Genomic DNA, 17,377 nt, shown 5'->3' on the forward strand with positions numbered 1-17,377 from the left:
CGACCAGCTGAGACAGAGCGCACTGATCAGCTGTCGCGGCGCACGTGTGTATTTAACGGCAAAAAAAAAAATTTGAAACCAAATTTTTTTTTTTTTTTTTTTTTTGGCCGTGCGCCGCAAGATTCTTAATCTTATCGGTTAACGGTTAATAATCGGTTAACGAGCGTCGGTTATCGGTCAGAAAAAAAATTAAAAATGTGCATCCCTAGCTCCAATAATCACACATAGGAGAGGAAGAGGAGGAGGAAGAGGAGGAAGGGGAGAGGAGGAAGAGGTGAAGGAAGAGAGTTAGAGGAGGAGGAGGAGGAGGAGGAGAGGAAGAGGAGGAGAGGAAGAAGAAGAGGAGAGGAGAGGAAGAGGTGAAGGAAGAGAGGAAGAGGAGGAAGAGGAGAGGAGAGGAAGAGGAGGAAGAGAGCAGAAGGTTTTACTCCCTAATATTGATCAGCTCCAATAATCACACATCATCAGAGCTCTATTAATACGTTTCCTCCTGAGACGTTTCACGTTCAGAGTGTGACTTCCTGTGTGAGTCACACACACACACACACACACACACACACACACACACACACACACACACACACACACACACACACACACACACACACACACACACACACACACACACACACACACACACACACACAGAAACAGAGTTAATTCTTCTTCTCACCAACTGTTTTATTTGTTGCGTAACATTTATAAACACGTTTGTGCAACATTTCAAAACAAAAGCCCCTCGTGCAGCGACGGCAGAAACTCACAACAGCTGCTTTAAGATCTGAAACCTGACGAGGTCACAGACATTTACCCTAACAGCTCAGTGAGGAGGATGAAGAGCGAAGGAGGAAGGAGGAAGGAGGAAGGAGGAAGGAGGAGGAGGAGGAGGAACGGAGAGACTTTCATCAAGTCAGTCGGAAAAAAAGAAAAAAAAAAGAAAAAAGAAAAAAATCCCAAAGTAAAAAAGCCTCGGTTTCATCCACAGGTTTGTGAAGAAGAGTCCAGGTGGAAGGAGGAGGAAGAGGAGGAGGAGGAGGAAGAAGAGAAGGAAGACTAAGAGGAGGAGGAAGAAGAGGGAGGAGGAAGAGGAAGAAGAATAGGGAGGAGAAAAAGGAAGAGGAGGAGGAGGAGGACACACACACACACACGTTTGATCAATGGATCGACTTGAAGGTCACACTGATCCTCTGTGTGTGTGTGTGTGGTTGACACATCTCTGTCGCCATGGCGGCCGACTGACAGTGACAGTGAGTGATGTCATCGTTAGTTTCAGGCTACAGGACGACGACGACTCCTGATGTTTGACTTTATGTACGGTGGCTCTGAAGGGTCAAACACAGGAGGAGAGGAGGAGGGGGAGGAAGAGGAGAGGAGGGGAAGAGGAGAGGAAGAGGATGAAAGGAGAAGAGGAAGAGGTGAAGGAGGAGAGGAAGAGGAGGACGAAGAGGAGAAAGCGTGGAAGAGGAAGAGGAGAGGAAAGGAGGAAGAGGAGAGGAAGAGGAGGAGGAAGGAGAGGAAAGGAAGAGGAAAAAGAGGGAGAGGAGGAGGAGGAAGAGGTGAAGGAGAAGAGGAAGAGGTGAAGGAGGAGAGGAAGAGGAGGAGGAAGAGGAGAAAGCGTGGAAGAGGAAGAGGAGAGGAAGAGGAAGGAGAGGAAAGGAAGAGGAAAAAGAGGGAGAGGAGAAGAGGAAGAGGTGAAGGAGAAGAGGAAGAGGATGAAAGGAGAAGAGGAAGAGGTGAAGGAGGAGAGGAAGAGGAGGACGAAGAGGAGAAAGCGTGGAAGAGGAAGAGGAGAGGAAAGGAGGAAGAGGAAGAGGAGAGGAAGAGGAGGAGGAAGAAGAGGTGAAGGAGGAGAGGAAGAGGAAGAGGAAGAGGAGGGCTTTCAGGGCCACCGTAGTCATCCTCACGCTCTCCTCCCATGATGCACTGCTGCTCAGTGACTCATTCAAACTCTGGTTTTTATTCATTTAAAACCAGATTCCTGGTAAAGAGCTGAAGAATGAGAAACCAGTGTGTTAATGTGTGTGTACATTAACAGCATCTGGACACACACACACACACACACACACACACACACACACACACACACACACACACACACACACACACACACACACACACACGTTTGTTTTGTTGCAGCTGCTTCGAGTCTCCGTTTGTCCGACGGTCAGTGAACTAATCATTGTCCCGACCGGAGGAGAATCATTCCCAGAGTAACGTCTTCATCCTGCTGCTGCTGCTGCTGCTGCTGCACATGGAGCTCAGAGAGAAACGCTGACTCACTTTAGAGAAGACGCTGAGTCACTTTACTGAGGAACTCTGCTGTTTACGCTCCAGACTGGAAACTCAAACCGGTCCAGATTAAAACTAGTTAAAAAAACAACTAAAGGTGAAATACGTCACACTGAACGGACCAGAATAAAACAACCTCACAACTGTTGTCGTTTTCAACAAACATTAGACAATCTTCCTGCCGCCTTTAAAGCAGAAGTAAGTGATATATTTGTGTTAATATAAGTCTTAAATAGTTATATCTTCCGACAGCAATCACTTACATAGAGTGTTTGGACTGAAACACGGGTCTATCAGTCACTCTGCTCTGCTCTGAGCCGAGGAGAAAACTTTTATCGTATCCTACAGTTTTTATCCAATGAGGAGAGAGAACGGCATGCAGGGCTGTGTGTGCAGCCAAGGGATGCGCGTGAATGTGGTGACGTAGCGACGAGGACTGTTATGGTGCGTTCAAGGAAACTCGTAACTGGTGTTTTTCCGACCAGTGAAGTCGTACCAGTTCGATCTGGTACGAGTTCACGGGTCGGAAGTTACGAGTGGCCGTTATAGTGACTTTCACAGGTAAAACAGGTCGGAAAAACACGAGTGGGTTGCCTGGAACGCTACAAAGTCGTAAGTCGTGACTTGAAGCTGTAATTTACGGTTTCAAAAGCCTGCCTGGAACGCAGCATTAGCCAAAACGACCGGATCACTTACTTCTGCTTTAAACACAATTATCTGTATGTGTTAAGTGTTGCTGCAAGTGAACGAAAAATCTAATAAAAAGATTTATTAAAAGAAAAAAAGAAAGATCCAATATTGATTCATGAAATCCTTAGATTGATCTTTTTACGTTTCTTTTTCGTCAGTCTGCCTGCCATGACTGCGTAAATCCCACGATTATTATAGAAGAGAAACAAACATTTCTGGACCACTGAACAAGGTTATTATAGTTTTACAATTTTCATTAGTTTTTAATTTTTCTTTTGTTTGATTTTTAATAAAAGTTTAGTTTCTGTGAGTTCAACAAGTGATGAAGCAGTTTTAGCTTAGTTTTTATTTTAGAGGAACTGGCTGGTTTTGACTAATTGGTGTTCAAACTGAAATATCTCTAAATGAATCAATATTGAATCGAAGTTGGGACCTTGTGAGTCAAAATCAAATTGGTTCAGTAAATCAATATGGATACTCAGCCCTGCCATCAAGTGCAACCTACTGTCTTTTAAACCTAATGTGCAATACACACTGAATCCTTTATTGTCTTATATTACTTATCAGTGTGTGTGTGTGGATTTGTTTGTTTAGGATCGACTGTGTTTTATGTGTCGAGCATCTTGCAGGAGCGCACATCATCTCTGTTATTATACAACGACAGTAAAGGCCATCTTCAATCTTCAATCTTGTATAAAATTGATTTTCTGATTCGTATCAATCCTCATTTCAAAAGATCTGATATCGATCGCGCAAATTGTGCGAGATCACGCGAGACTAACTGGACGAGATCACAGGTCGACCACCGATGTCACGCTGCTGTTTCCTCCTGCTGTGGGTCATGTTTAATAAATAAATACATAAATGTGCATTATGTAGACATGATACATTTTAAATAATGCACCAGGTTAGAGAAGTTTCATCTTTGTACAATCTCTTTAAAACTGAAATATCTCTGGATGAATCGATATCCAATCGAATCCGTTCCCGGGCTCTCAAACCTCTGACTGTGTCTGGACTTGAACTAATGTTTCCCAGGAAAAAGAGTTTCACAGCTGGTTTTTACATCCCAGGTCTGAGCGTTAAATCCCATCTGGAGTCTCAGCGGCCGCTCCACGGTTCAACGTCGACGACAACGTCACATGACATTTAGTCGCTTCAGATGTTTAGATTCTGATCCACCATCCTCTGATCGACCCAAACGTCACAGCCAGCGTCAGAAACAACCGTTTTAATTCACAGGAAGAACAACGAGTCCTGATTGGCTGGAGCGAGAGCTGAGAGAAAAGGTCATAAAGGGAGGAAACTAAAATAACCGACACAGTGGGCAGGATGACGGTTCATCGGTTGGACGCACTAAATGTCGGTTTTGATTATTGCTACGGCTGCAACTAACGATTAGTTTCATTATCGATTAATTGATTAGTTGTTTGGTCAATAAAATGTTATAAAATGTTAAAAACATCAATCAGTGTTTGTCAAACCACCAGACGACATCCTCAAATGTCTTGTTTTGTCCACAAACCAAAGAGAGACTCAGTTTATTGTCATAGAGGAACAAAGAAACCAGGAATATTCACATTGAAGAAGCTGAAATCAGAGAATCTGGACTTTTTTTCCCTTAAAAAACGACTCAAAACTTAATTAATAAAATAGTTGACAATTAATTTAATAATCAATTATTGTTGAATTAATTAATTGTTGCAGCTCTACCTGCCCTATTTTGACTTCATTACACATTTGCCAGCTGTAATGACTAATGATGACAGAGTCTTTGAGTCGCTGCTTCCATGTTTCACCAGTGTTTTTTAAATAAAAAGGTAAATTTACTGGTTGCACATGCACAAGTAGACGAAACATTAACTTGCATTGTCTCAAATGTTTAGGGTAAAACGCCTCCAGATAGAGAGAGACAGTAGAAAAGACCGATCTACTGCAGTAAATACTTTCTCATTAGAAGAAAATGTGGACACGACCACAAAGAAAACAGTGAATATTGTGAAACCGCTATGATTTAGTGGTCGAACGGTCCAGTCAGAAGGTCTGGAGGAGAAGTGGATCTAGTTAACCCATTAATAAAACTGTTCATCATGAAGGTTTCAACTTGTTGTTGCCCAGTCGTGTGTCTGCGCCTCCTCTCTCTCTCTGAACCGACACACGAGGAGCTGAAAGTCACACCGAGCGTCTTCCAGAGAAAAACGACTAAACTAAACTCACAGTGACTCACACCAACAGTCATTAACCACCGACTGCACACTGACAGACACACAACCACCTCAGAGCAGCTTTTATTTGGACCGAACCAACTGCTGATCGGCGGGCGCTAACCCTGGGCGGAGGGATACGCGAGTTGGTTAGGTCCAAATAAAAACTGTGTTTTTCCTGCACTTTGAAGAGCTGGAAAAAATTATATTATAGTGAACAATGGAACTGTGTATTTTCTTTCAGGTAAAACGTCTTTTAGGCCGTGAAAATAGGCCGTTTCTTTGGGTCTGTTCACAACACTGTATGTTGTAAATCTCTGGGCAGGGCTATTATGGGCTGGCGTTGCTAATGGGAGGAGTGCAGAGAGTCTTCTACTGCAATTAAAGTACTTAGGGGCTATTTGTAGATCATACAACCCCACTTTAAAAAAAATGATACTATCTCTTTAACATGTAAACTCGTTGCAAGCATCAAAAATGAAAGGTCCGGTGTGAACGCAGCTTAAGTAGCTGGTGGGCCTACTACTAATATTGCTCGTCATGTGTTAATAAACTTCTGTATAGTGGACTCATTTCCACAAGAGGTAGGTAGATATATACAGTATAAGAAAAAGGATTAAGAATGGGATCAATAAGCAGAAATGATAAAGGAATAGACAACAATCCATTCTCCTCCCCATCATTCAGTGATCAGCACCAAACCTGCCGAGTCCCTCTAATGCCCTGTACACACTGTGCGATTTTGGCCGTCGCAGACGAAAGACGGCGGATCGTAGGAGAATCGTGGCGAAATCTTTGGTCGTAGCTCTAAATCGGCCGTCTTACGTCGCACAGTGAGACAGGCTCTACGACGGCCGTTGTCAGCGTCTTGCGACCAAAGACGACCTGCGATTAAATTCTGACAGTGTCAGAAAACTGCTACGACCTACGTCTACTAATCAGCTGATGGACGTCTATCAGTGGCGCAGGTGACAGGGACGAGCACTGATTTTACAGTAAATAGTCATTAAATTAAAAAACGAATAAATCCTGTCATGTCTGGAGAGGTGTATATTCCTTTTTACTGTCGCAGAAAGAGGAGGAACATGGACAGACTCATACAGCCATCAGAAAAGTTGTGTGTGAAACTCATGGTGAAACTCTGTCCAAAAAAAAAAAAAAAAAACCCATGTGCGGACTATGATGAGAAGCGGTCGCCTACCGGAGAATATTGACGTGTTTACGCCGGGAGAGGTGACTTCGTCCTCGTTTAGATGTGCTCTCATTACGTGACGGTACTGCTGTGATGTTCTCTGGTACCAATACAGGCCGTGATTTCATTTTTAAATAACAGACAACTGGCGGTAGCTACTGCTCCACTGGTGCCGGTGACTTGTGTCTGTGTGTGAAGAGGGAGAGAGGGAGAGAGGGAGAGAGGGAGGGAGGGAGGGGGGGAGGAGGGGGAGCGGGCGACCTGCGATTCAGTAGAACGATCATCGTACAGTCTGCACACGTCAAACTTGACGTCGTAGCAAAGATTGTAAATTCCACGTTGCATAGTGTGTCATGCAACAGTCTTATAAGACTGCTAAAATCGCACAGTGTGTAGAGAGCATAATAAACTGTTTGTGTAGTTTCTCAACGTGCTGCTCAGCTCCCAGACGGTCCAGACCCCAGACAGGGATGTCGTCGCCATGACCACAGACTGTACACAAAGATGGACGTCACGTCGTCGCCGAAAAAACAACCAGAACAACAACAACAACAACCAGCACCATCGCTGTCATCAGTGAGTCCTCATGACGCCTCGTGGAGTTCATCCTCATCTTCCTCCTCTGGTTCGACACACAACACAACACAACACAACACAACACCTTTCACAACACAACACCTTTCACAACACAACACCTTTCACAACACAACACGTTTCACATCCCAGTTCAGTGATTCCCACAGGTTTGTAGGGATCATCCGACAGGTCGGGGTCGGATCATGAGTTTCGCTTTTGCCGCTCACTGCTGTCATGCACGCACGCTTCTGTTGTACGGAACGGACCGATATCGTGTTGTTCGAGCCAAAAGCAGAAACATCTATTTGTAGCGGTGGATGTAATTTATCTGTGGTGGGCCGCCACGAATAAATGAACGTTTGGGAAACAATGAAGTTTAACCGAACCAGTGGAGAATTCCCTGTTCCTCCCCGGAGCAGAGCTGCAGAGCGGAGCTGCAGAGCGGAGCGGAGCGGCTGGACTCCCTGTTCCTCCCTGCAGCTGTGACGAGACAAAACCTCCCAAAATAAAACGTCACTGGTCAATTGACTGAGTCCAAACTGTCTCAGACGAGTCCACGAGTCCTCACTGTCTAAAGTTCAACACTGAACCAACAGGAATGGGCCGGTATGAGATTCTGACGGTATGAGATTCTGCCGGTATGACCTGGAGCGATAACATCACGGTGTTACGGTTACAGCTCTAGAAATGTGTTGTTTTGAAATGAAAAGTTTTAACTCAACTTTTTGTTTTTACAACAAATTGAACATTTGGATCATTAGTAAATGTGTATCAAGTTCAAATAAATAATACAATGTTTATTCTCAATAAAATTTAAATGCAGTCATTCTAACCCTTATACAGTCCTATAGATACAGCTCTGGAAAACATTATGATCAGTTCCTCTGGTTTTACTATTCATAGCTATGTGTGTTTGAGTAAAATAAACACTTTGTTTCATTCTATAACCTACTGACACGATTTCTCCCAAATTGGAAATAAAAATATTGTCATTTAGAGCATTTATTTATTTGCAGAAAATGGCAACAGGTGTTTTCAGACCTTGTATAATGCAAAGAAAACAAGTTCATATTCATTTTAAAACAACACAACACTAATTTTTAAACTTAGGAAGAGTTTAGAAATCAACATTGATGGAATAATCCCAGTTTTTAATCATCACAGCGGTGTTTTTTTTATTTATTTATAATCTTTCTTCCTCATTTTAGTGGTTTAGAAAGAAACCGTGGCTTTTTCATACCGAGGTCGACCGTGAAACCGGTGATCGGCTGCTGTCCAGTCACGGTGTCAGTCTGTCTCTGACGGTCGTAGCGCTGCTCAGCTCCCAGTGGGACCCGGCACCGACGGTCCAGGCGCCAGACAGAGATGCTGTTGCCATGACTACAGACTGCACGACACGTCGACAATAACAACCACAACCAGCAGCAGCAGCAGCAGCACCATCGCCATCATCAGTGAGTCCTTGTGACGCCTCGTGGAGTTCATCCTCCTCCTCATCGACACACAACACCTTTCACATCCCAGTTTAACCGAACCAGTGGGAAACCGGTAGAATTCCCTGTTCCTCCCCGGAGCAGAGCAGAGCGGAGCGGCTGGACTCCCTGTTCCTCCCTGGAGCAGAGCGGAGCGGCTGGACTCCCTGTTCCTCCCTGCAGCTGTGACGAGACCAAACCTCCCAAAATAAACCTCACTAGTCTGTTGACTGAGCCCTTTACCCAACTACAAGTTCAACACTGAACCAACAACGACCGTAACGAGGTCGTTGGTTTTTATTCAACATGTGCACATTTAATTCAAACTGCATGAAACTGTATGAAGGAATGAATTTATATCCAACGAATGTGTCTAAAATGAAAAAATTATAAAAAAATATATATATAAGTATCATCAAATCATAATATGCACAAGTTGGAAAAAGAATTAGGAAGAAGTACGCAACCCTTTCTACTCATCGACTCGTGGTTTATCTATATAGCCTATAAACTACATAAATACCCAAAAATATATGGAACAACATATCAACTACATAAATATCCATATCCACTTATAATATCCCGTGTGTTTAGCGATTTATTTTTAACCCTCTTCTTCCATAAACCTATTTAGAAGTCATTTTTTCTGACGGAGCTGTTCATTTCTATTTACTATATCAAAGTCTGGAACTGTCCATGGGATTTAAAGGAGGATATATGGGAATAAACCAGAATGAACTGGAAATTTATTTAAAAAAAATTGAAGGTTGGCCCTTTAAAGTGAACTTAAATATAGTTGAGGAAAATGTTATTAATAATAATATTCATGTTTTTTGTTGTAAAGTTTTAAAATTCTACTCACAAATAAATCTGACATAACAAAAACACAATAAAAAATGTGTTGTTTAGATGTGATCCCAGTTCATTTCCAGTTAATTCCCAGAAGTTTACTTAATTCCCCTTGAAAGTTTCCAGTTTGGAATATTTCCAATAATCATCACCAGCTTCACTTCTGGAAATTTACAGTAAAATTTCCACTTCTTTGCAACCGACTATACCTCACATTAAAAAAAAACTACTAGTGAAGTGACAGAGTCTCCAGCCTCATCGTCATCATCATCATCGTCATCAATAGCGATCAATAACTGATAATAATCAATAGTTCAATAGCTCAAATGTCTTGTTTTGTCCACAAACCAAAGAGAGACTCAGTTTATTGTCATAAAGGAACAAAGAAACCTGGGGCCTCATTTATCAAAGAGCGTGTGAAAGTCCTCTTAAATTTTCAGTACGACGGAAAGGCAAAATGTGCGTACGACCAAAAAATATACACTCTTTTCAGATCTATCAAACTCCACGTACACATGGCTGCACGTATTTCCCTTGATAGATCACACCGGACCTGAGAAAAGCGTGGATGAGAACACGCCTCATACCCAGCCCCCTAAACAGCCCCACACAACCATATATGGTCAATGCAAATCAGTTACGTGCATATTAAGTAGCCATGTGCACTCTGGAAACGTGTGGAATGACGTCAGTGGAAGACGGTGAAGACAACAGACGGACGGAGAGCGGAGAAAGAAGCGGAGTTTCTCTGAAAGCGAGATACACGGTAACACGGCAATATCAGTCAGAAACATCATCTTGCATTGAAAGGCTACAATAAAAACAAAAAACTCCCAAATCTAAATGAAACAGAACAGAAAGAAGAAGAATCATATTTATTCTGCCCCTTATTTTAGATTATGTCATAATAATTTAAAGCAGGGTTTCCACTGCCAGTCAGTACTACTTTGCACCCCTTTCCACTAACCCCCAACTTCTGTTCACTGCACGACTTTGATTTTCATTTGTGCATAGCTATATATTAAAAAAAAAACAAAAAAACATTGAAGTCCACCAGTCTGTGACTTTTACTAAAATGATGTTGGGCGGAAGAGGTGTAGCCTACATGCAGGGTGAAAATATCAATATGATATCAAAAGAAAACGAAATTCGTTTTATAAAGCCAGTATTTAGGAGCAAACTAGTGTAAATGCACAGGGGAAAAATCTGAGTCGCTGTGCTTTTCATGTAAAGTGCCGACGTCAACACGTGTGCGGTGGTGGTGGTGGTGGTGGTGGGGGAAAGACAATTCCTCTTGTTCTTCAAAAAGCGTGTAAATGCCGGTACGCCATGGTCGGACTGGTCGTAAATTTCGGCACTTTCTCCCGACAAGTTTTGGTTTGATAGATCCCAAATTAGGCGGAGAAAAGTGCGTACGCACAAAACAGGGGAAAGAGCGTGTAAAAAAACGTGTATCCACAATGATAAATGAGGCCCCAGGAATATTCACATTGAAGAAGCTGGAATCAGAGAATTTGGACTTTTTTTAAATTAAAAAAACTACTTATACTGATTATTAGATTAATAAGATAGTTGGCGATTAATTTAATAATCGATTGTGCGATTAATTGATTAACTGTTGCAGCTCTAACATCAAACACAAATACACATTAAGTTAATTTCAAAGTTAAACAGTGAAATATGTAAATGTGCAGTTATTTCATTCATTCATTCATTCATTCAATTAATTAAAAAACAGCTGAAATTTCCACTTTTCCACTTTGATATTAATGTTCAATGGCCCATATGATTGATTGATTGATTGATTGGTTGGTTGGTGTACGTGTTGTTTGCGTTAGAGTCGTTACACGTTCACACACTTTTTCCTAGAAAGTAAAAACTGTTCAGGTTCCAGTTTCAGTCACACACACAAAAAAAAGTTGCTCCTATCAACAGAGAACAGCTTCAACACGGAGACACACACACAGACAGACACACACACCCTGATGCTAGTAGCTGATTGGACCACACACACACCCACACACACACACACACTGCTGCTGCTACATGTATGTGTGTGTGTGTCATCACCAACTGTAACTAAAAACTCTGATAATTCTGATTCATCACTTGTTTATTTTCAGGTTTGTTGCTGAACTATCCCTTTAATCTGATCAGATGAAGTCGTCTCAACGTCTTCATTCTGCTTCTAAAAACTTGTGTTTGTATTTTTATTATAAAGTTAATTCATACAGAATCAAAGATCAATAACCTGAATTAAATCACCACAGTTAATTATTTAAACTTTCTAATTGCAGCTGCTAAATTAGATTATTATGATACAGTATATATATTAAATACGGTGATACTCTCCCACAATGCATTGCACATTGCAAACTGGAACCAGGAACTGACTTACTTAAATTAAAAGGGATAGTTCAACATTTTCTGCAAATTGGCCCATTGCCATAATCCCTATAGTCATAGCAGTAGGTTCGTTACCTTTAATTGTCGGTGCAAGCTATTTTTAGAACGGCGGAGCAGAGCCGTGAGCTGCTCAGAGCTACGCTACGGAGGCTCATTATGGGATTTCTTGGTTTCCCTCATCAAACTCATCAAATACACAATCCAACAACTCCACAACGCTCTGGTGGACAAGTTGTGACCTGCACATTCACCACGCTATGAGATAATAACACAACGTTACCACACAGAGTTGTTTTAGAGGGAAATTCATGCAAAACCACTGATGCGCGTTCCTTCTACAGCTCACGGCTCTGCTCCGCCGTTCTAAAAACAGCTTGCACCGACAATTAAAGGTAACGAACCTACTGCTATGACTATAGGGATTATGGCAACGGGCCACTTTGACAAAATGTTGAACTATCCCTTTAAAACAATTATTTTCTGATAAAAGTTTTGTTTCACGAATATATGAATACTGTGTTGCTATGGAGACGTCCTGTACAAAAAAAAATCATATTCTCAGGACGTGAAGGAGACCCAACGAACATCCCATCATCATCTGGAAGTAAAAAACGAAACTAAAACGATCTAATCACAACTATGACATCATCGCCTGATGACCTCATTGATCACAGCGTTTCCACTCATCTGGATGAAAACATCTGGATGATGAAACTAACTGAAATTCTTATTCTTCTGGTTTAATGAGACAAACGGTTTATTTCTAATATTCAATGAGCATCTATTGACATTAGCATCATAGATTCATGTATTTATGTGTATTATTAAACTATCTTCATGTTTATACTCAATTAAAATGATCTGAAATGTTATTAAACTAAACTTTCATGATGGTCTGTCTGAACTGATGTTTGTTTTTGTGCATCGTACAGTTCTAACTTTCCCACCAGAACCTGCTGGACAGTGAACGCATCACAGCAGCAGGATTCACACACACACACACTCACACACACACACAGATCCATGACTCAAACAACCACTCACACCACAAACATCTGTGGTGTAAAGCTCTGACTGTCCCTGAACGCCTCGTCACAGTCTCACACTCACTCATGTTCATCATCATCATCTCATCGTCGCTGGTTCAGTCGACCGTCCTCTCGTCAGTCATCGATACTGTGGTGCGATCGGTACTGATCTGATTTAAAACACTTTCATTTCAAAGAATCTGCTTCATAAAAGGCTGATGAGTTCCCTCCTCATCAATGAATCTGGAGAGGATTCCCTCTGATTGATTTGTCTGATTGGTCAATAAAACGTCAGATAACATAGGGTGAAAGCTGTTTCCCTCAGAGCTGCAGCGCCGCACGGTCTCCTACGACGACGACGACGAGATAAAAACATCACAAAGCAGGAAAAACCAGAAAGGAAAAAAAGATAAACTGATCAATATCTGAAGGACCCAAACACCTGAACGCATCGCTGTTACTACACTCAGCTGACATGACAGAGCTTCACCTGCACATCCCTCACGTTACCCATCATGCACCGCTGCTGCATCGCCACAAAAACAACTCAACAGGACGGATAATAGTATTTCATATTATTAAAATATGTAACAAAGAAAAAGGACCAACCTAAATAAAACCCTAGATGTGTTAACACGTGTGTGCGTTCAGTTCAGTTACAGTTTCATAAGTTTCTGAATTTTATAGTTTGTATTTTTAGTCTATTACAGTATTGGTATTTATTTATATTTCTCATGTGGCTTTGACACGTGAAGCCCTTAGCTCTGATTGCCATTGACACAAGCCGCCCCTGAACGCACCACCACCGCAACATTACAACATATTTTAGAAATGAATGTTATTTTAATAATATTAAACATTTGTAACAAATAGAAACGTGTGCGTTAAGTTTAGGACAGTACAGTTACACAGTTTCATAAGTTTTTGAATTTCCGTAGTTTGTACTTTTACTCTATGCATTATATGTTTAAAATGCTCCTTTACTTTGAGTATTAACATTTATAGTATTTATATATATATACAGTATATTTCTCATGTTGCCTTGACATCCTGAAGCCCTTAGCTCTGATTGCCATTGACACGAGCTGCCCCTGAACGCACCACCACCATAACATTACAACATATTTTTTAGAAATAATTGTTATTTTATAGATATTAAATATGTGTAACAAATAGAAACGACCACAGTTTTTTTTTTAAAACACACACACTCTAGATTTGTTAACGTGTGTGTGTGTGTGTGCGTGCGTGCGTGTGTCAGTGCGACGTTCACGTAACATAGTAAACAAGCCAAGTTAGCCGCCGTGAGCTAACGGATGCTAACTAACTCTGCTAACGACGTAGCCTGTAGGAAACGGACTCAACAGGAGGCGACAACTTCTCTCTGTCGACACTAAAACCAACACACCGAGTCCCGTCGGCGGTGATTTATGTCCATAAACAAATATAAAAGCAGCGAAGCACCAGAGAGCGGAGCGGAACCAGAGGGGCGGCGGAGAGACGGTACGAAGCCCGGGGAAGGCCTCTGCTCCTCCGGGCAGCTCTCCTCCCTCCTCCTGCCTCCTCCTTCTCCTCCTCCCGCTGCTCCTGCTGCTCCTCCTGCCTCCTCTCCTCCTCCTTCTCCTCCTTCTCTCTCTCCCTGCTCCTCCTCCTCCCCTTCCTCTTCCACCTCCTCCTCCTCGTCTCTCCTCCTCCTCCTCCTCCTCCTCCGTGTCTCACTCACCCTGGTCGAGGTAATGTCCATCATAACCTCCTGGAAGGCGGCCGTCTCCTCGGCCTGCCGCTGGGTGTGCAGCGCGATCTTCTCGCTAAACTTTCTCGGGTTAGTAGCTCCGGAGTTCGGACCTGGTCCCGGTCCAGGTCCCGGTCCCGGTCCACAGCCGCCGCCGCCTGTTCCCGTCGCAGACATCTTCACCGAGAGCGAGCGAGCGGACGGCGACGACGACGACTTGACGTAGTGGAATGATTTTCACCCGCAGAGGAGAAGAGGAGGGGGCGGGGCTAGAGAGAGGAGGAGGGGGCGGGGCTAGAGAGAAGGGGAGGGGGCGGGGCTAAAGAGAATAGGAGGGGGCGGGGCTAAAGGGGGGAGACGTCTCACTCCGCAGCGACGTCTGAGGACCAGAAACGTCAGCGAGTGTTGTTTGTTCAGCAGAAATGTCCTCAGAAGGCCTCAAAGCGTTAAAGGGATAGTTCAACATTTTAGTCAGATCCTCTATAGACCGAATCTCCTTGTTGTTTACAACTACTTCCGGGTAGAAAACCAGCACGTAATTTGAATGAGAACAGCAGTAACGACAAACGAGAGTTTAGCTATCCACAAGTTTCCGAACGTCATCTATGGTCAAAACTGGCTTCCGGTTTGCCGGTTTGGTGGAATTTTACGTTTACGGTTTCCATGGTTTTCAGTCGTTGTCATAGTTGCGGTAAACGCATGGATCTATTAACGCTGGCTTTTAACATGGATGTCAATTTGTGTGATATCCACTGTTAAAAGCTGGTGTGATGATCCATGCGTTTTACAGATTTTCATTGAAAAAAAAAAAAAAAAAGAAATCCATGCATTTACCGCTACTACTGAAACTATGGAAACGTAAACATAAAATTCCACCGGAAGAGCAAAACAGGCTACGTTTTTAGGTGGATAGGGTTCCTACACATTTGAAATTTCCAAATTCCATTCTTTTTCCAGACCCTATAGTTTCCGGACTTCTCGGTAAAATTATTCAAATTTGCCTGTTACTCAACGTTTCCGCGCCCTAATTGGCCAGTATTTTAAACCTAATAACAGTAAAACGGTAGAGTTTTTTAAAAAATTCACCCCCCTCAGAGTGTACGGGGGTAGAAACTATCGGTTGAGACCAAAAAAATAAAATGTACCAGGCTGTAAATATGTTTTTTTAAGCTGTAAAGTCTAAAGGCTATTTTAACATGGGGCTCAATTGGAGTTGATCCCTTCTGGTACCAGCCCCCAGAGGAAGCCGGGGGGATTGCAGCTTTTTGAACGCGGAAGTGAGCTTCACTTCTCAGACGGACAACTGCCCCTGTCGGTGCCCGATCCGTACCCGGAACACGATCCGTTCCAGGACGCTTCTGCGCATGCGCACGCACATGCGCACTCCCCCCTTCTTTTAGTTTACGGCAGACACCGCGGATATGCATGAAAACAGAGACGTTCTATGAGGAAAAACACAAGCACGTCGCAACGAATTCCCCTCTGTTCTATTTCTGATTAAATTAAATGTAATTTAGACCGATCAGTTAATTGTAAAACATTTATTTATTGATGTAAATGTGGTGATTTCTGCACATACAGACAGCAGCAAGTCAGCACTGCTCCTCTGACCAGCTCCACCTGAAGCTTCACTTTTCATTTACACAAACTAAGTTAATCAATGAGACCATAAATTAATCTGCTCGCTTTCTCCACCGGCATGACGACGTCTGGGTGACCGGTCGATCACCTCAGCCGGCCGCTGCTGCCTCTGAGATGAGCCGAGCAGCGAGCTAACGTTAGCTCCCGGTGGCTACTCCCAGCTCTGCTCCCAGCTAGCTCTGCACTTCTCCCAAAACCGGAGCAAACTTCCAAACAGACGTCAGTTGGATACACTGACCACAGATTAGGACTCTAAACTGTGACTTTCTCGCATGAAAAAATATTTAAAATTAATAAAGTGATGTTTTAACAACGCTACGGCGGACTTTTAGCTGCTCTACTGCTAGGCTATCAGTTAGCATAGCTTTGAAGCTAATGCCGTAAAACGGCGCATGCGCAGAAGCGCTGGAACGGATCGTGTTCCGGGTACGGATCAGGCACTGACAGCCCCCTTGGTTGTAACTAAGATATCCGCTGGAAAAAAAATGTCATGGACCGTTTGAGTCACTGAGTTGTTAAAATTAAACAGGTAGCTAACCGTTAGCCTGGCTAATCTATGATAACCATGACTAACGTTAATTAGAAAAATGTGCAGACTTAAATAGTAATATGTTGAACACAAAATGAACTCATGTAACACTTCAGTAATAATGATAATGGACAGAAATAACTACATGGATATCTGAGCAAGGTAGTTTTAAGCCGGTGTAACGTTATTTTCCCTCTTCCACACAAACACAGTAACACACAATGTTACCTTTAACAGTAATGATGTTGGCCTCCCTTAGGAACTTCTGCACCTCCAAGAGAGCAAGGCTCCTCTTCAGACCGTCTATCTCCATGTGCTAGCTTCCACTTACTTTACTCTGATTAGAAAACACAAAAACTCTGGTTATACTCTCCTGTCTCTCATGCTACAGTAGCAGGTAACGCTACACATGTAACTAGTACATCCACAAAAACACAAGTAAAACACAAGCTACAAGTGTTAACGCTCGCTGACATTATTGTCGGTGACTTCGGCAATTAACGGTCCAGCTTCACATGTAACTTAGCATACATCGACCGTTAGCATTAGCATAGCGTCTGTTAGCGTCAGCATAGCGACCGTTAGCGTTATTAGCGTAACGATAGTGTTATTAGCGACCGTTATAACGATCGTTAGCATTAGCCTAGCGACCGTTATCAAAGACGGTTTATAATCCATTTATTGAATATCTTTGGCGTTATTAGCATAACGGTCGTTAGCGTTAGCCTAGCTCATGTGCTAAACGGCCAAAGTAACACAAACCATGCTC

The 17,377-nt window shown here is 42.7% G+C and overlaps 1 protein-coding gene across 1 annotated transcript in view; it reads right to left on the reverse strand.

The window, feature by feature from the left end:
• LOC310999011 (CREB-regulated transcription coactivator 2) overlaps positions 1-14,667 on the reverse strand; it is a 44,637-nt gene extending 29,970 nt beyond the window's left edge. Inside the window, exon 1 of the mRNA XM_083989303.1 lies at positions 14,430-14,667. Coding sequence (XP_083845429.1) covers positions 14,430-14,615 — 186 coding nt within the window. The 5' untranslated portion in view covers positions 14,616-14,667. The remainder of the gene's footprint in view (positions 1-14,429) is intronic.
• Positions 14,668-17,377: the final 2,710 nt, after the last annotated feature.

Source organism: Trachurus trachurus (genome assembly GCF_905171665.1).
Source record: "Trachurus trachurus genome assembly, chromosome: 16".
NCBI lineage: Eukaryota > Metazoa > Chordata > Actinopteri > Carangiformes > Carangidae > Trachurus > Trachurus trachurus.